The sequence below is a fragment of the Phyllopteryx taeniolatus genome, chromosome 4 (assembly GCF_024500385.1).
Source record: "Phyllopteryx taeniolatus isolate TA_2022b chromosome 4, UOR_Ptae_1.2, whole genome shotgun sequence".
Lineage (NCBI taxonomy): Eukaryota > Metazoa > Chordata > Actinopteri > Syngnathiformes > Syngnathidae > Phyllopteryx > Phyllopteryx taeniolatus.
The window spans coordinates 13072074-13092470 of record NC_084505.1 but is presented as its reverse complement, the minus strand read 5'-3'; the positions used below and the strand labels follow the sequence as shown (position 1 = coordinate 13092470).

The window sequence follows — 20397 nt, the reverse complement described above, 5'->3', positions numbered from 1 at the left end:
TTCTATACAAACGGCAGTGTATTGTTTCATAATTACAAATGTAAGATATGGTACAACAACCAGTGATACAACTTGTACAAGAATTAACAATGACTGCAGTGGTTGAACAACATGACTGTACAGGTACAAAAGGGGAAAAAGAAAAAAAAAAAAAAAAAAGTCCCAGGCCCTGTTGGAATACAAGCGTTCCTTGAAATTTCTTTATGCTAACATGTCTAGACAGTATGAGAAATCCCAAGTGGTTCTCTAGGCTTATATGACTCGACCCCAGACAAGGAATTGAGGATCTCTACCTCAAATGTTCCTGTTGCAGGTAATCCCAGTCGGGAAGGGCTAAATCCCTATCAAAGAAGGAATGAATTCAATGTATTCAAACAAGGCCATGTGTACGGGTCACCTTGTCATTTTAAACTGTCCTCATATACCAAAGATATCTTGGCACTAAAAAGTCATCATTTACATATACAAGGAAACTGATGTATTACAAACCAATACATGCTTGCGTAATAAAACATATTTCTTTAAAACAGGCATTACAATGCACTTAGTGCGAACATTCAAAACCTTTGAGCAGTTTAAAGTTTATGTGAACGAAATTCTCTCTGAATGGACGGAAGGACACACGAAGTGTGAAAAAGGTATAGTCACAAATTTACTTCTTGCAATTGGCACATACTATGAAGACAGTCTGTCCTCACTTATATTTTCAGATAATACACATTTCATTTGATAAAATGTTTCTTTTGGTATCACTGGCAAAAAACATCCGAGTGCAATGAATGTTAGGTGGAGTAATTAGTACTGACCATTGCAGATGAATTATGGAGGTGCAGCCATTAGTTTCTCTATTAGAGCAAATGAGTTTTACAGCTTAGTTTTTAATGTACAAAGTTTTTGAGGCTAGAAGTACTAAAAAGGATCAAATCTACAAAGGCAAGAGAGTCAGCATCAGAGCATGCCCGAGAGCAACAAATAGAAACAAAATGACTCAAGCCAGCAGCAGGTACATGGCACATTTGAATCATCATAATGGAATGTGCAATGGCAGACATTTTTTAGAACAAGAGAAAACCAAACTAGGAGGAGTAATATATGCACACACAGTCACATATATGCAAATACAGAAATTCTGTGCACATAAAGTCCCTCCATGATTACAAACTATGAATTTGGAAAGAAATGCAGACAATTTGCTTTATTTATTTTATGAAAACTAATGAGAATTGAGAACTGTAGAAACTAAATGAACTTAAACTGACTGAAGTTCGTCATTAATTCAGATCAAACTTGATTTAATGCACTGAACTGAACAAAAGTTTCATTTTTATACAATTTAATGTACACAGTAAGCTAATGATTATAAACTGAGTATTCACAGCATTAAAAACGGATGGTCGGAAGTTACACTGAAAGGACAACTCTAAACTTCAAAAGCTTTTGAGAGCAACCGTATACACCAAAATCAAGTCCCAAAGAGAACAAGATGAGCTAACCCCTATATTCAGTTTTGTTGGAACTGGAAGGGGTTCAAATCCTATATTTTTGTCTTTTTCCACACATAAAGAGCACCTCAAACTAGTCATTTCTAAGAGAGAACATACTACTCTGTCTTTAATGGAAGAGTAAATGTTGTGCGCTATTACAACAAACAGAGTTCTCCTGATCTAGCATAAACAGCTTAAATCACTGAATATACAGTGGGTATGCAAAGTATTCAGACCCCCTTAAATTTTTCACTCTTTGTCATATTGGAGCCATTTGCTAAAATAATTTAAGCAAATTTTTTCCCCCCTCAATGTACACACAGCACTCCATATTGATAGAAAAAAAACGAAAATGTAAAAATGTATGCAGATTTATTAAAAAACAAAAACTGAAATATCACAGGCGGCACGGTGGACGACTGGTTAGAGCGTCTGCCTCACAGTTCAATCCCCGGTCCCGCCTGTGTGGAGTTTGCATGTTCTCCCCGTGCCTGCGTGGGTTTTCTCCGGGCACTCTGGTTTCCTCCCACATCCCAAAAACATGCATGAATTGGAGACTCTAAATTGCCCGTAGGTGTGAATGTGAGTCAGAATTGTGGCAAGGCACAGATCTGGCCAAGGTTACAAAAAGATTTCTGCTGCACTCAAGGTTCCTAAGAGCACAGTGGCCTCCATAATCCTTAAATGGAAGAGGTTTGGGGCGACCAGAAACCTTCGTAGAGCTGGCCGTCCGAATAAACTGAGCAATCGGGGTAGAAGTGCCTTGGTAAGAGAGGTAAAGGAGAACCCAAAGATCACTGTGGCTGAGCTCCTGAGATGCAATCGGGAGATGGGAGAAAGTTCTAGAAAGTCAACCATCACTGTAGCCCTCCACCAGTCGGGGTTTTATGGCAGAGTGGCCCGACGGAAGCCTCTCCTCAGTGCAAGACACATGAAAGCCCACATGGAATTTGCTAAAAAAAAAAAAAAACCACCTGAAAGACTCCAAGAAGGTGAGAAATAAGATTCTCTGGTCTGATGAGACCAAGATAGAACTTTTTGGCCTTAATTCTAAGCAGTATGTGTGGAGAAAACCAGGCACTGCTCATCACCTGTCCAATACAGTCCCAACAGTGAAGCATGGTGGTGGCAGCATCATGCTGTGGGGGTGTTTTTCAGCTGGAAGGACAGGACAACTGGTTGCCATCGAAGGAAAGATGAATGCGGCCAAGTACAGGGATATGCTGGACGAAAACACTCTCATTCCAGTGCTCAGGACCTCAGACTGGGCCAAATGCTCACCTTCCAACAAGACAATGACCCTAAGAACAAAGCTAAAATAACAAAGGAGTGGCTTCAGAACAACTCCGTGACTGTTGTTGAATGGCCCACCCAGAGCCCTGACTTAAACCCAATTGAGCATCTCTGGAAAGACCTGAAAATGGCTGCCCACCAACTTTCACCATCCAACCTGACTGATCTGCAAGGAGGAATGGCAGAGGATCCCCAAATCCAGGTGTGAACAACTTGTTGCATCATTCCCAAAAAGACTGTATTAGCTCAAAAGGCTGCTTCTACGAAATACTGACCAAAGGGTCTGAATACTTACGGCTGTGTGATATTTCAGTTTTTCTTTTTAATAAATCTGCAAAAATTTCAATAATTCAGTTTTTTTCTGTCAATATGGGGTGCTGTGTGTACATTGAGGAAAAAAACCCCAATGATTTTAGCAAATGGTTGCAATATAACAAAGAGTGAAAAATTTAAGGCGGTCTGAATACTTTCCGTACCCACTGTAGCTGCATATCCTCTACTAGTAGGCTATCTGGCAAGCTATTTATGATCTACTGTACAGAAGCTCTATTCCCAACTGAGTGCAGATGCTAACAGTTACTGACAGAAGTGATGGTGGTTCATTTTATTCAACAGAGGTGTTTTACTAAGATGTAGCACTTGTCAGCTGCAAGTCAGATTTTTCATATTACACCATCAATTTAGGCATCTAAAATTCAATGACTTGGGCAGCAAAACATTGAGAAGAAGAGTTTTGAGAGAAAGGTTATAACAATAACAAAGGTTAGACACATCAGGAGAAAGATAGGAGTAAAGCATAAAAAGGGGCCAGGAATAATGAAATCCCACATTGCTCTGCTTGTAGGATTAATAACAGACATTTACTTAAGAGTTGTGCTCCAGAGGGGAAACAAGGTCTGACATCTGATATTACTATTGTGAGCCTTTGAATTCACAGGCTTTGGACTGTAGAGGGCCTTTTGTTGGACACACTCTGACCAAAAGCTGTCAGGGAAAAAAAAATAATTATAATAAAAAAATTAAAAAAAAATCACTGTCACCTGTGCTTGAGAAGTTGGCACCGGCACACGGAACACATACTAGCAAAATGCCAAACATGCCGTCTCGACCTGCACAACTTGGGAAGAGGTATACTGTCCATGGTCCATACTTAACCTTCAATCAAGAGGATGGGGCGGGAGGGACTTGGGTAATGTACTATAAAATTGCTGGGAAACAACAGCAGTTATTAACAGATTTATTCTGCATTATTGATAGAATTCATTCAGATATACCTGGGCCATGAGGGTTAAGGAGGCAACAAGGTTTAATTTTGGGATAGAGTATATCTGATGTGCTAAAAACATGTCATTGGCCAAATCGATTTGAAACATACAGCACACGTAAAAATAAAAAATGCCTTATGCTACATTGAGAAAAGTAAAGACAAATTGTACTTACTGTGCTTTGTAAAAAAATAAAATAAAATAAAAACTGCCCAAAGAAAGATTATCCGTACTCATTTCCAAAGACAATAAAATGAAAATGTAATGTATGCATTCAAGTGGTACTTTTATGGCTTTTGTACAATACAACCTTTAGTGAAAATATACATCTAGACATAAATTCAAGTACAAAGGTACAAAATCTTTAAACTCATACTTTTTTTCTTTAATTATAATACACTTTTAATACAGCTCATAAATACAGGTCAACATTCACTGAGTTCCTAAGATTTGCACTCGGCTGGAGTTTATGAAGATCAGCGGCAAAGGGTGAGGGGGTAAGGGAGTTGGGGATGTTTTGGCGGGTGAAGGGAGTGGTTTAAAGTCGCGAGGGCTCCTCAAACTCGTCGTCACTGTAACCGCTCTTAAAACAGACCTGGGGAAGAGGCATATGTGATGTGATTTATCACAAACAAACCGGTTTAACCTACCTGTAGTGAAAAAAAGCAAGCAATCACAAATACAGTCAGAAGATATCTGAAATGAAAAGCAGGGAAAAAAAGGAAAAGAGAAGCCTGGAAATAATCAAACTGCAAAATTAAACCTAAAAATGCTGAGATTACATGAGACAGGAGTCATTTAATTGATTTTTGATAGGGCTAAGAAGGGAAAGCAGGAAGAAAGGAAGTACCTTAGCCCCCACCCCCTCGAAGAGTTGCCGGAGCATTAGCACTTGCCTCTCTTCTAAACAGGCGGTAGAAGAAGCCTCTCTTTGGTGGAGGGTTAGGCCGGTTCATGTCCAGGTCTGGACACAATGTCCCATCAGTCTCATAGACATTGATTTCTTTGAAACACTCCATTTCAATCATCTATGTAAGTAAGGAGAGAGGACGTTTTTTGAATGAAGCACACACAAGCACAGTTTTCACCAAGAAATATGATTCGGTTCTGTATACTTTTTTAAGTGCCAACAGCAGTGGAAGGGGTCTGCTGACTACATGACAGGGAATTGAATTTTGCTTCTTTTAACCTATTGTTTACAATTGTTTTGCCTATTAAAATTAGTTTTGTACTCTTTTTCTAACATGTTCAAAAATAAACCTTTATTTATTCATTCGTGGAATAAGAAGAACAAAAATCTCTAACAATGCTTGTCTTCATTTTGTAATAAATGGCCACATGTCAAGAAGACCACACAATGCTTGTTATTCGTTGTTATGGTCCTCATCTTCATTTCTATTAATTCAGCTCAAAGATAGTTTACATTACATTGCACAGGCATAGTGTCAAATTATTTAAATAGCTAATGCTATCACCATCACGTCAATAAAAGTGAAATCATGTTTACCATCCAAACTGCATTGAAAGCAGAAATGAACTAGACTGCTTGGTTGAAAAGTGGGTTTTGTTGCGAGACCAAAAACGAGGTTGTGCACAGATCAGCAGAGGAAGCTCTATCTAGGAAGACTAATTGACATTGCGTAAATTAGGCATGTTTAATGCTAACTGGATCATCACATTGATGGAAATTGATATACACTGACCAGCCATGCATCCATCCATTTTCAACACCGCTTGTCCTCAATAGGGTCGCACGGGAGCTAGAACCTAGCCTAGCTGACTTGGGTGTGAGGCGGCGTACACCCGCCAGCCAATCGCAGGGCACATATAGATAAACAACTATTCACACTCACATTCACACCTATTTACACATGCAAAGTTCACACAGCAAGACTCGAGCAGTTATATCTTCTGTGGAATCTATCTTCAGCTATTTCCTGAAAAACTCACCTATTCATGTTTTTTGTACTCTTTCTGAAATACCCTAAGATGCCACAAATCACACCAAAGCCCTGTCTAAATAGAAATTGGTGTCAAGAAAGTATGTTGAAGTGCTTATCTCAACTCATACCTGGATCAGACTACAAGACAAATGTGGTATTTCCCGATTGCACTATGTCAGACTGCCATAAAATCTGTGGCAACCCTACATGTATTCCGATAGCAGCAGCGTATTCTCTCTTTTCCAATCTTCTGTGTTGAAGAAAAAAAAGAAAAAAAAGAGAAAGTGCGGTGTCGTCATCGGTGCTTGGGAGTAGGCTGTCCATTCAAGAAGACCTTGAGGTATGTTCACGTACTTTTAATACAAAGAGGCTCACAAGGAGGCAACATTAATGTTATGTAGCCTAGCAAGCTAGTGATAGCACTAACGGTTGTACGTAAACAAGCCAGCGTTCTGTCAAAATGCTCTAAAGCCTCGGTAAACATTGGTTTGTGCGTGTGAATAAATCTTGACAACAGCGACCAAGTATGTTGACAACGGCAAGCACGGGAGGCGAAGCGCCGGTCACAATACGCAATCCTATTGGTTGACGTCGAGGTGCGCTGTCAGAGACCTGTCGCTATGTCACACCACACAGAAGATATAAAAAAATAAATAAAAATAAAACATGTTAGACCTTTCATTGTGGCATCGTAGGGCTATTGTTGGGCCAAATCGTTGGTCGTGGATTATGTCACACTACAAAAAGGTTTGTCGTTCCCGACAAAACATGCCAGGCCCGATCTTGGAAATCGGCTGCGATAATCGGGCCAATATCAGGGATAAAATCCTGTAGTCTGATCTAGGCATAAGAGACAAGCTTTGTATGTCGGAGAGCAGCTAAGTTAAGTGTAGGTAGTTAGAAGTTATGAAGAGTTTACGCCACATGCACTCCTGATGCATTTTTTCGCAATCAAATCTGTAAGCAATTTATTTTTAAGTGTTAGGTAAAATGATTTTGAAATGATAAACTGTTTTGTGATCATACTTGGTGGTATATTTACAGTTAAAACTATTAATACCGGAAATTCAAAAACATTTTGGAAGGGGTAATTCCGATTTCTTTGCTATTTACAGCAGGGGTTGGTCCCTATCGCCCGGCGTTCACTGAATAATGACAACCAATACAAGAGCTGTATCAAATGTTCTGCTTTACAAAGGTAATAATGGTCACTTTTGATTGACACCATGAGTTGAGTTTCTTTATTTCAATGTGCCATAAAAACACATCTTAATCGAAAAAATAATAGTACTAGTGCAACAAATGAGAAACAAAAACAATAATTAGCCTGAAAAGAAAATGCACATTTTAAAGGAAGAGGTGCCATTAGAGATTTCTTCATCTAACAATATATTTATTATTGTGGTTGTAGTTTGCAGTCGTGTAGAACTGCACTGCATCATAATGAGGGCTGTGTCCAATAGTCTGGTTATCTCAATTGATTCGGGGAGGAGCTCAAATTATTAGGAAAAGCTCTCAGTATAATGCAGCACAGTTTGACACCACCGCAAACTACAACAACAATAATTAACCTATTATTCAATAAAACCTTCCTGACAGGGTCAAACAAAACAGAACATTATCTTTTAAAGGCACAATATTTCATAGAGCACTTATATTGGCTATCCTTATACTGTACTGTTCAAGTGGTCATAACATGGCTGGTCGGGGTCCATCAAACATTCTACCCTTCACCGACGCAAGGATAGTCGCGTTCTGTATGTACTGCACCGTGTGATCTACGGGAACAATGACATCATCCCAGTTTCGAGATCCTGCAGTTACCTCATTCTGCCACGGGATGGAGACACTCCCTGTGACAAACTTGTGGTAGAAGTCGTCATCGGTGGGGTCAAGGTTCACACCTTTGACAGTGGAGAACTGCTCGATGTCGAGGACGTCTTTGCAGTACACAGCCCGAGGCTAACAGAAGAATACAGGGAAGACCGGGAACATACAGTGAAATAAAAAGCTGTGGACGTTACATCCCCCATGGAAATTCTGAATGAAAGTGACAAATAATAATGTTGATAAGCCCAAAACCATCAATGAGGAATCTCATTCTTTTCTCAATGCGGCCTCGACTACTAACCAGTATAACAATACTAAGCAACAGATAATCAGTCTGTATTGGCAAATATTGATTTTACTAGTGTTGTAACACTTGAAACCAAAATTTTGAAGGTTTTGGTCTTTTCTCGGACTCTTATCCCAAAAGTCTTGGTTTTGTCTCTCGGACTGGCCGGTCTCTGGATTTTCCGTCGAGACCTGTCAAGACCAGCAATGCTATTATTCAACTTCATTAATGTAATCATAAGGAGAAACACTTGGTATAACAACAAATACTGTACTTTCAAATCATGTTTTACTAACCCTCCACCAGCCCCGTAATGACTGCAACCTTCACCGTGTTGTGACTGAGGGACACCGCCTCCCGTAACCCCCGCACACAAGTGGAAGTGAAAGTTGCGAGACATCAGTACAAAACTAAGCGAGGAGAGCACGGAGCAAGACATGAGGGGCTTTTCCACCAACCAGCCCAGGAACTTAGGTTTCTGTGGTCCATGTGGTTTGTGTTTCCATCGCAGTTATTAGTTTAGGGTAGCTTAACCAACTGAAGCTGATGTTGCTCAGTACTGACAAAAATCTACTGGTATTTCAAGCTTTCAAGTTAGTCTTATTTTATATCTTAATTTCAAATATTTTTGATACCTTTAAAACCTAACCCTTTATCCAGGTGAGGCAAATGAGACCTGAGTCAGACAGTCTTTGAGGTAGAGTTTTATTATATCGAGGTAATTTCAATAAATTAGAATATATAAACTATTTCCTGAAGCTCTACATAGTTCCACTACAAATTTGAGACCAATAAATCACATCTATAGTTATCTGCAGGCTTCTATATTTATGTATATATTTATTCTGTTAGAAATTACTGGCTACATGCATACACTTTTATTTGATAGATCCCATTACAGATACACATCCAGATATCCTTATAAACATATAATTGTATTACACTTGTGGCGCGGTGGGAGCATCGGACTGAATTTCCAAACGGACCCCAAACACTAGGCTGGAATTAGGAATGGTCGGCGACTGCATGACGTCATGAGGGGAAGCAGTTTTGGCCACAAAACAAGCGGACCAGAGCTTCTATGTGGGGGAGAGCCCAGAGCTGAACCTTCACCAACCTTATTGTTTGACTTTGTATTTTCAAATGTATTGTTAAACTTTTAATCCGGCCTAATCATTGACGTTCTACCTCGACCAGAAATAAAGAACCGGGCAATAGAGGTTTGCATGGTCGGCAGGTTATACCCGGGCCGCGACTTTTCTTTGTGCTCTTTTCCTGACCTAACAATTCATTCAAAAAGACAAGTTTTTCTCATGTCCTGGCATTCAGGAGACTACATTTTTCTTCATGCAAGTTCTTCAGCTTTAGAGAACAACTGCTCACATGTCTTTTATGGACCTTTTATTCACCATGTGCTATGATGTAATGTAATATTTAACTTGTTACTATATCATATTGTACAGTTTGTATGTCTATTTACTCCTGTCTTCCTTTGTTTTACTCTGCTGTCTGCAGCCAGGTTGGCATTAAAATAGCTTCTGGATAAGGTTCAATAACAAAAATGTAAAAAATACATGGACAGCTCTTAGTCAGTTTTTAAATATAGCAGTGTGAAGTATTTGGTATCTGTAAATGCATAACAAAAAAAAACAGACTGTACATTGTAAATATTTATTTGTGAACGTACAGACAAAAAGCCATTTCCTTTTCTTGCACTAAGGCAAACGTGGCATTTTTCGGCAGGCTAGAGGAGCTCCTGCCTGGGAAGGCGACTGAATGGATTGGAGCATCAGAGCGTCCCCGCCCGCCAACCTCACGCAGTGTTCGTCTCCTCTGGCCCGGCCAATGAAGACGCACACGCCCGCTTGGGCTCGGACCTCCACTCCTTAGTGGGACTGAGTCGGCCAGCGGCGGACCTTGCCGCCGTGGCGCCGCCGAGCCCAGCTGCCCACCAAGTGCGGTTCAACAGGAAAACGTAAAGATCGGGTGTTTGAAAGTTTTGCTTTTCAATGTATTTTAATCCTCTTATTTCTAGCCTTGCGTAACGCTGCATACTGGCGGCTCTTTGAATATAAAAGTAAACGCCTACACAGGTCTGTCAACCTATCAGTGTTCGTCAGCACAGCCCATCCCCTCAAAGAGTTCCTGGTAGCTCCAGGAGGAACGCAATAATCCAGGGGAAACCTTCCATACCCTGGTAGTTTTTTTTCAGTGGGGACACGGGGAATTCAAGCCACCAGGCTAGCTAGAATAGTTCCTGCAAAGGTTCCTGCGGTGCGACAGCCCATATGTCCACTAACTCAACGGTAATTACATTTGGCTTCCTCAACCACAAACATTTCTAAAACAACATGCAAAAGAAAACAATCTACAGTGCAAATTTTGCGGTGTTCAACTCACTGAATTGGCGGGAACAAAGTCGAGCTTTAGGGGGCATCTCAGAAGAAAACAAACACAGGTAAGCTAACAGTAACTGTATGTAACACCTGCCAATAAAATTAAAATGGATTTTTATTTTTATGATTTTATGGTTTCAGTCTTGGTCTTGTTCTTGACTCGGTCTCGACTCCCAAAAGTCTTGGTCTTGTCTTGGTGAGTTCTGGTCTCGGGCAAGTCTCAGGACAGTTACCATAATGTCTCGTGTATAATGCGCATTGTTTCCCCCAAAAAATTGTCAAAAGTCAATAGTGTGCATTGTGTATAATGCGCATTGTTTCCCCCCAAAAATTGTCAAAAGTCAATAGTATGCATTATACAAAGGTATAGGAGCAAATGGAAAAAAACGTAAATATTTTATAAATGTATGCCTCCATCGTGGTTATGAAAAAGCTGTACACTTTTATTCCAATATGACAGGGGTACATATGACTGCATATATGTACAGTTGTGCTCATAAGTTTACATACACTGGCAGAATTTGTGAAATATTTATATATTTATTTATTTTATTTATGACTGATGACTGAACAACAACCATCATTAATTTCTTCATGGTTATGTTTTGTTTAATGATAATGCTTTTCTGAAATTCTTGACCGTTTAATTTGAATCCCATTCAAATAAAATTAAATGCGTTTCCCCTGGTCCTTCATGTTTTCTTTAATGAATTGTACCCATCTTACAAATTCTGCCTGGGTAATCAAACAATTGTGTGTTTTCTCATTTACTAAATAAAAGTAGGGCTGTGAATTTCAAAATAAGAGCACGTAAATAAAAAAAGTATTGTGTGCTCAAATAAAGTGTTTAACTTCAGAATAATTCTTTGGAAAAAAACCTAACAAAATACAGATAATGCTTCATGTTTTGATCATATGGGTAGAAGCAAAATCATGCATTGTAAAAATGCATTATACATGGGTAGAAGGGTTTTCCAGAATTTTTAGGTCAACTTTGGGGTTGCGTATTATACATGGGTGCACATTATACACGAAAGATTACGTTACACTCTCGCTGTCAGTCTAATGACACTTAAAAGGAATCTATTCTCTCGGGGAACAGAGCATTCAACTGCTCACCACTGAGTAGTTCTACTTCCAGTGATTACTTACAGGGGGCTCTGATTTACTAGTTCTACTTGTAGTGATTACTTACAGGGGGCTCTGATTTAATTTCTATGAGGGGGTCATTTTTATTTTATGTAAGTGAGTTTCAAATTTGGATTTAAAACAATAACACATCCAAGGCCTGTTTTTCACCACCCAGAAAGATATTCTAAATAGCTTGCGAATGAAGTACAGTGAATGTTGATCTGTGGCTTTGTGTGGGTCTTTATACCTTCTTGGGTTTGTGTGTTTGTGTGATGTTCTTACATCAGGGCTGAAAGGAGGTTCTAGCATGTTTGCTTCCAATCGTTTGAAGTTGATGTTCCTGAAGATAGAGTGCTGCTTGACCTCTATGGCACCGCGACCCTCACAACCAAGACGACTCTTGGGATCTTTAGCCAGCAGCTAGCAGGATGGAGACAAAACAAAAACTTAAAATCCATCCATTTTCTGTAACACTTAAAATATCAAATAAATTACTGTGAATTAAGGCTGATCCAAAAATGTAAAAAGTACAAGGAAGGGGAGGTGTGCCAAAGTTATGTTTTATTCTAAAACACATACATGCATAGTAAATGGCTAGCACGTAACCCTCTTGACTTCATTATCTGACTGTAGACAATTAAACAAAGACCATCAGTAATGTATAGTAATTCATGTAGTTAGGAGTTAATGCAACAACAATCATGGCTAGAATTAGAACACACTGCTGCTGTTGCTTTGAGAGCTTGTGGATAATATTCCCGCCACACCACCTACAGCAAAGGCTTTGTGAAGTGGATGAGTGCTGTTTAGTGGTGTGCTCACTTTTTCACCACACCTCTCCTGTTCACCTTTTTTCAGTTGTCAGTGCACCACTCTCCCCCAATTTCCCTGTCACTTCCGGCTCTTAAAACTCACATCACGACTATTTTAGGCTGTGGTCATAGTCATGGTCTTATTTTATCATTTTATTTTACAATTTTAGTATTTATTTCAAACATGTAAATGAAATAAGATGCAAATGAATGTATCTCTTCGTCTCTGACAACATTTGAAAACAACCATATTAAAACCAAAAACAGACCAAAAAAAAAAAAAGCATAATCATACTTATTTGAAAAAGCTCCATGACTCATTCCCCATCCCCCAGCTTTCTACTCCACTTTTTTTGTAGAAAAAACCTCTCTTCTTCTTGCTCTCCCCACTCATCCTCCCTCTGGGGAGTCTTCTAATCTGTTGAACCTCAGGTCAGAATGTTCCACAGCAGGACACAAATAAACATCTCATCCGCTCTGGTTCCGAAACAGATAAGCTCAGTAGCTCCCTCTTGGTGCACAGATGAGCGGGTTTGCGTTAAAAAAATACTGTTTCCTAGTTATAATAAATTGAACGGCTATAAAACCACAATTTCACACAAGCAATTGCAATTCAGTCAAGCTTGTCACAGTTTGGTTTCCAACAATAAACAAATGTAAAATGTGTTTGCACCACGTGACGTGTGGGGGTGGGTGGCAGTGTGATATCATGAAAGGGTCAGGTGGACTGAATTCAGCATCGTAGACAAAGGGCAACAATGAAGGCTATCTGGCTGCTTGTCTTCTGTTTTTTTGTGTGAGGGTGTTTATTAAAAGAACATGAGCTTTGTTTGCATTAAATTTAGTCTATCCATTTCACCGTATTGTGCAATTAATTATCTGTTGACCAAATCAAACTACTGCAATGTGTGTTGCTCCTCCTTAAGTAAGTAGCCTACTATACATAGCATAAGAATGATGAAAGGGTGCCAAGCAGTGAGTGTACCATACTGGTCTGAATGTACTATATATATTTATAATATATATTGATATAATAGGAATACTCACAAATAGTGAATGGCCGCAACCCCCAGTTATTTTTATTTAATGTCATAAAAAGCGGTGTTGCCAGTACCTTGAATATATGCCACAAATAAGGTAAAGGCTGAGCTAACACAATATTAATATTTATTGGTGACAAAGGAAATACCAGGTATCATACCACTTATCCAGTATACTGAACTTAAGTCACTAACCCCAAGATGAGGATTCCTTCAGTTTTTAACCAAGCGACATACAACTAACATCTATCCATTCACCCTCACCTGTCGGCAGATATCTTTTGCTTCTTCAGAGAACTTATCAGAGTACTCCTCCTGATCCTCACGCACTCGTCTGTCCACCTCCTCCCGCTTGACACGTTCTTTGCGCTTGCGAAAGGGTGACTGGCCTTGGATCATCTCAAAGATAAGACAGCCCAGACCCCACCAGTCTGGACTGAAGGTGTAACTCTCATTCTGGATTACCTCAGGAGCTGAGGAAGGACAGATGAAGAAAAGTTGCAGATAATATTTTGACAGGGGTAGGGGTCATGCCTATTGACGGAGCACAAATCTGTTCGACAAAAAGTCCACTACATACCCATGTATCCAACAGTGCCTACTCTCCCTCGTATCGTCTCTCCTTCAGGAATTTGCACAGCAAGACCCAAGTCTGAAATGCGGATGTGACCTATAGAATGTGTATACAGTTATTTAACAACAGTTTAGGCTTTCAAAGAAACATGACAATAGGTCTATACATTGTAATCTTGATGGTTGAACACAGATTTCACAAGGGCAGCACTGAGATAGTAGACAGCAAAGAGAGAGCTAACAATCAAGAGTTGCCTTCTTAAACCTGTGAAAGACTGGATACTCTATACTCTATGCTGCGGTGTTTGCACAAAATACATTGAACTCAGTGACTTTTGATTTATTCAGTCCTTCTTATTGGCTCATTCTAGACAACAATAGCATGCAAATGTCTCTCTCTTGCCAAGATGCATTCCAATAAACAGATCTGATGTGAAAGAAGAAGCATTGACATACCACGATCATCCAAAAGGATGTTTTCAGGTTTCAAATCCCTAGTAAAAGACAAGAATAAAAATTGTTCCATAACTCGTTTAGTTGCAAAAACTATAATATACATAATATTAGGGTTGGGCATCGAGAATCGAAAACAGATTGGAACCGGGACTAAAATTCCGGCCCTCCCCGAATTGTTCCAAAAAAAAAAATTTGGTTCCCAGTTTCGATAGCTACAGTCCACCGACCCCAAAGAAGAAAGTGGCGAAAACCAACGAAAAGTGGTAAAAACTAACGAAAAAGAACACGCATGAAGACTTGCTTGTGGCCAATGGCAGCGGCGAACAAAAGTTTTAACTATGTTAAAATAAATGACCAGTCACCTCAGTGCAACACTTGGATTAAGATTATATTGTGTAAAGGAGCCTTTTACGATGTGTAGAAGTCTGACGTGCTCCCTCCCGCTCTGAGCCTCAGGTTTGTAGCGTTTTAGTATTCAAACCAACGTAAGAGCTAATGACAGACACAAAAATATAATATAAAGTACTTCACCATACTGGAAAGAAAGTAGAAACAGTTGCATTACAATTTTAACATTGAGCTAAAACTTCTCCAAAAGTCAAACTAGCAACTTTACATCACAATGAATTGGGATAAAATTCACCAAAAAGTTGACTCACAGTATCACAAACACTAACCTTGTGTCTCATCGGTGGGTAGGTAAAGGAATCAACATTTTACAGAGCATTTGGTTGCATTCATTACTCTTTTTCTTGCGTCTTACTTTATTTTCATTTTTCTCGTTCATGTGAAGTAATCTTTTGTGTGCCAAAATGCTGAGTTCCGGTGCGTACCCTTCAAAATAAAAGACTACATTACATGCTTAAAACAAGAAGTCAAGTTAAAATCTGCACGTATAAACCATTTGAGATGATATTGATACTAGTTATAAAGAACCCCGAGTCAAATGTTCATCTTATTTTATGCTGCAGGCTGCTAAGAAAATGGAGGTTCAAAATTTGGACACCCTTTATTTAAACCATGCGAACTTTTTTTGACCCAGCCCACTAAAAGAAACGGAATCAAGAATTGTTTGGAACCAGAATTGAAATGAGGAACCGGAACCGGAATCTCGCAAATTCAAACAATGCCCAACCCTATGTAATATACAGTGTGGGCCATATTCTCCCATGTGTGCGAGGGAAAAGGCGCACAGTTTGCGCAGATTCTCCCACCAACTTCCTTCATTCCAGATACACACTCTGGGTGGTTGTTTCCTATCATATCTGGCCTTGAGTTAAATTTTGGGTTTATTTAAGCACTTTTCCTGAGGCTGTAGTAAGTCAAGAGCCACAGAAAGGTTAAACATTATGTTGCACTTCAAGTTTGAATGCAGTTACAATATACGCCACTATACTAATAATAGTTCACAGTCCCCACTGGTTGACTACACAAACAGATAAGGAATCTTCAATATTATTTTCATGGATTTCAATGACATTCACAAGTCTCAAGAAAGATCCACTTTCCATGATTTGAAAGCCCGCCTCAGCTGTCAGTGAATAACGCTTTTTTGGTTTTTCCATCAATATCACAAAGAAGGACTCAAGCGAGAACAGGAGAATATGGCCCTATATAATTTAGAATATTTATACAAAATGATATTCTTAAACAATAAATTACTACACAAAAAATGTTAAGTACAGCGCATATATTCAATGTCATTAGTGTAGGTTTTTATTTAATGCACTTGCTTTAATTTCATGTGCACTCTTGTAAAATTGTTTATAGTAGATAAATATTCATCTGTAAAATATTCCTCTGCTTTGACAATCAACATCCTCATTCTGTGACAAATGTTTTATGTTAAAAATATCATGGCAAATCCGAGTGACAGTTGATCAGCTGAAGCTGTACATCAAGCAAGAATGGGAAATAATTCCACCTACAAAGCTTCAACAATTAGTGTCATCAGTTCCCAAACGTTTATTGAATGTTGTTAAAAGAAAAGGTGATGTAACACAGTGGTAAACATGACCCTGTCCCAGCTTTTTTGGAACGTGTTGCAGCCATAAAATTCTAAGTTCATGATTATTTGCTAAAAACAATAAGGTTTATCAGTTTGAACATTAAATATCTTGTCATTGTAGTGTATTCAATTAAATATAGGTTGAACATGATTTGCAAATCATTGTATTCTGTTTTTATGTTTAACACAACGTCCCAACTTCATTGAATTGGGGTTGTAATACAGCTCCAGATTTTCTCCACCCATTATTTAGCACTGTGGCTGGGCAGGGATACGTGACGGCCAAAGTCCAGCCCCTGGACTACCTAGAAACTCTATTATGTCAAAGCCACATGGTAAGCAAAGCTGCAGTGTTAGTTCACATTAGCATTAGATAACAGCATTATCGGCATTAACTTCTAATAACCGGCACATGCACGAATGTTCAGTGAAGTTGTAGACGTGAGGGCGTTGCAGTGTTGGAAATGGTTGAAAGTGGCCGCGCTGGCTTCGCACGAGTTATATTCGCTTGCTATTCGGATGCGGAGGGGTGAACTAGGCCCGCTCTGGAGGGAGTCAGAATGTTGCTAATCTGTCATTAGTCGGCAGTCACTTAATTGGCAACGCTGTCTAGTCGCGAGGCCCTTGCTCCACCCCTATCATGGTAACGAAACCCCACTGGTCCAGTAAAAGAGGAGTGTGGGGTGAACAGTGTTCTTATTTTCATGAGACAGAACTGCCCCCTCAAATCCCAGTAATTTCAATAATATTACGAGTGGATGTTAAGTGTACTGTTATTCTTTATCCAATAGCACTCCCATATCACCCTCAGGTATTTTGTGATTTATTTAACTATTGATATTATTATTATTGTGATGGTACAATGTCAGAGTATGCCACAGTCTGCCGCTAGTCATCATGAATGAGAAAGAATATTTCATCAATTAACTCCCGTGCCCATCTTTGCTAACCTGTAAACTATTCTCTCACGGTGCAGGTCCTCAAGGCCACAGCAAATCTCAGCAGCGTAAAAGATGGCTCTCTGCTCGTCAAATCCAGAGTTGCCCATGTTGTAGATGTGGAATTTTAAGTCACCACCGTTCATTATCGTCAACACCAGGCACAGGGCATCCTTGGTCTCATAGGCATATGCTAAACTAACCTGGAAAAGGGGCAAATTGGAGTAGAGGCGGCAAGGAGGGAGGGGGACGAGTTGAGAAGAAAGGAGTTATATATGGGGCAAATGGAGGTGGAAGAGATAGAAGAGAAGACGTAAGAGATCAGGAGCAGAACAGTTTCATACCATTCACATGTCAACATGTCAGTATATATGTACAATAGGTAATGTAGACATTTCAAGATGTTTTTTTTTTTATTGCCAGAAAAGTAATTTATATTGAACTACTGAAACCCCCCCACACATGAATAGTACAGTACATCTCTGATTAGTATTGAAACAACTAGCCACAACACTAACAAGGTAAAAATGGAAGAAAATGTGGAGTTAGATTTTGTTTTCATCCTTTTATCCAGAAGAACATCTGTGAGGTCTGACATTACTGATCTTGGATGAGAGGGCCTGGTGGATAATCTGGGTTCGAGTTCTTCCCAATGTGTTTGATGGGATTCTTCCACATGAATTTCAACCAACCGTGCCATTTGGACCTTACTTAGCGCACTGGTCATGACAGAATAGAAAGCGGCCCTCCCCAAACTATTCCCACTAAACAGAAGACTTTTAATTGTCCAAAATGACTGGTTAAAATGAAGAATTAAGATTCAGGGAATTAAGAGATCGAACCCAACCCATGATTGAGTAACAATCTGATTCAGAGGCTGTCTCTATAAGTTTGTCAATGATGTTTAGATCTAGATCGAGTGGTTACTCGGAAGCTTCTTTTCCATCTGTAGGCTAATATGTTAAGGCCTTTTCTTTTTTTTTTTTTTTTTTTAAACTCAGTTTTCCCCTCATCATTCCCACCAACCATCCCATCTCTCCCTTGAGGTCAATGACATGCAGGGAATTGCGTATGTGTGTTGAATGTGTGTATCAGTGCTGTACAAGCAGGATGTTACTTCGACTGGGAGGAATCCCATCTGCTTTAGACTACATAGTCAGTAACTGTCCACAAGAGGGTGTGGGAAAATTCTTGTGTGATATCATGTGCATCCCCAACACACAAAGCACTGGAAGGGAGAAAGCAGGATAAACAAGACACTACCAGTCTTTAACAACTGACCCCTCTGTTTATCTTGGCAGCAGTAAACACATTGTGTCCTTAATCCAAACACATTTTAATGTCAAATGAAAATTTTACAAGCTCTCTAAAGCATTTTACTTGACATTAACATCTGATTTAAAAGTCAACTTTTTACCTCAGTTCTTGTAGGAATGAATATTTGACAAAGACAAGTTTGTTTTTCAATGGTCTTGTCTTTGGTTTAGTAGTTGATGAAAATGGCAACCAAGCCAGTGAAGTGAGTGGCTCTTTGCTAACCGATGGCGATGGGAGCAAAAGCTAACAATGTTCTGTAATACACACATGCACATTACATGTGGCTCTGTTAAAATGTGAAAACATAAGGTAACAATATATATTGACTAATAGAGAGCACTGATCAAAAAGACAAAGAACAGGAGAGAGCTATGAGGGGTTTCAGAGAGCACTTGACTCTTCTCCTTGCTACTGCTGTTTGGTCAGTGTTGCTAAGCAACAGACCAGCTCTTGTAGATGGAGCGATATAGGACGAGTCATCAGTTCTGCCTGCAGCACAGGGAATGAACACACAAACGTGCGCGCGCACACATGCACAAAGAATCATGTTAATCCCAGGTGACAAGCTTGAAGAGTTGAGGTTCGGTAACAAGCCCACTCCATTCTCCTTAAATATGTGTGCCAGTGTGAGCGCCATGACTCACTCAAGCAAGACACTCAACATAGCTCACCCATCATCACAATACAACAACTAAAAAAACTATTAGTTTCAAATGGAGAACATGGAGAGGCCCTGTCGTAGACCATCAATGTGAGGGTGTACAATAAGCAGTCACATTGTGTTCCATGGGCACACATACTCAGGACATTTGACACAAAATGGAAATTAACATTTTTTTGGTCCCATTTGGAAGCCTTGCTATGCTCCAATAGAAATAGACACACTTGGGGTAAAAAATCTTGTCTGTGGAACAATCATTTTGACATTTCCTGCCTGTACACCTGAGATGATGTCTGAGCTCAGAAATGGAAAGAACCAGAATTCCGGGTTTTACAACTACAAATATTGGATGTCATCAAGCGCAACTGAACAGGTTTAAAAGTGATGCATGTTTACCTAATGTACATTTTAACAGAATAGTGGAGGAAGAAGAAACGAAAACAGCAAAATTCACAAATATCATGTACAGTACATTCCATCACAGGTATAAAAAGCATGAGATACTGTAAAATGATTTTTTATTTTTTTTTTAAAATAGGACACCTGACTTGAAAAATAATATACAAAATTAAGTTTAGTTTCCAGACGTCCCCTTATGTTAAAGACAGCCAGCTTCACATTCCTGCCCCTTGGTGCTTTGGTCCAGCACACAAGAAACGCAAAGCTTGGTGACTCTAAAGGAGTGTTTGAACTTGCTATTCAAGTGGCAGCCAAAACTCACCACTTGCTCTTGACTATGGCTCAGTTTATAGAATACCTCTATAGGAAAATCAGCCAAGTGCAACAACACTATGAAGAGCTTTAGGCATGGCGCTACAGTGGCAGGTTAATAATTTTTAGAAGGGGGTGGAGGTTCTAGCGCACATACTCAAAGGAAGGACACTGAACTGCTTTCTTCTACATGCTGCATGCAGTGTGTTGGGTGCCACCAAACTCCATCACAGACACAATGTCATTGAAACAA

The 20397-nt window shown here is 39.5% G+C and overlaps 1 protein-coding gene across 8 annotated transcripts in view; it reads right to left on the bottom strand.

The window, feature by feature from the left end:
* Positions 1-20397, bottom strand: part of grk4 (G protein-coupled receptor kinase 4) — a 69600-nt gene continuing 49203 nt past the window's right edge. For 6 of the 8 annotated variants that reach the window (XM_061769638.1, XM_061769639.1, XM_061769633.1 and 3 more), the window contains 8 exons: positions 17468-17658; positions 14510-14547; positions 14061-14150; positions 13745-13953; positions 11911-12048; positions 7810-7947; positions 4939-5070; positions 1-4637 (listed from right to left, as the gene is read on the bottom strand). In XM_061769638.1, coding sequence (XP_061625622.1) covers positions 4581-4637; positions 4939-5070; positions 7810-7947; positions 11911-12048; positions 13745-13953; positions 14061-14150; positions 14510-14547; positions 17468-17658 — 993 coding nt within the window. In that variant the 3' untranslated portion in view covers positions 1-4580. Of the gene's footprint in view, positions 4693-4892; positions 5071-7809; positions 7948-11910; positions 12049-13744; positions 13954-14060; positions 14151-14509; positions 14548-17467; positions 17659-20397 lie in introns of all 8 variants that reach the window. The other 2 variants (XM_061769636.1, XM_061769637.1) reach the window with 2 other exon arrangements.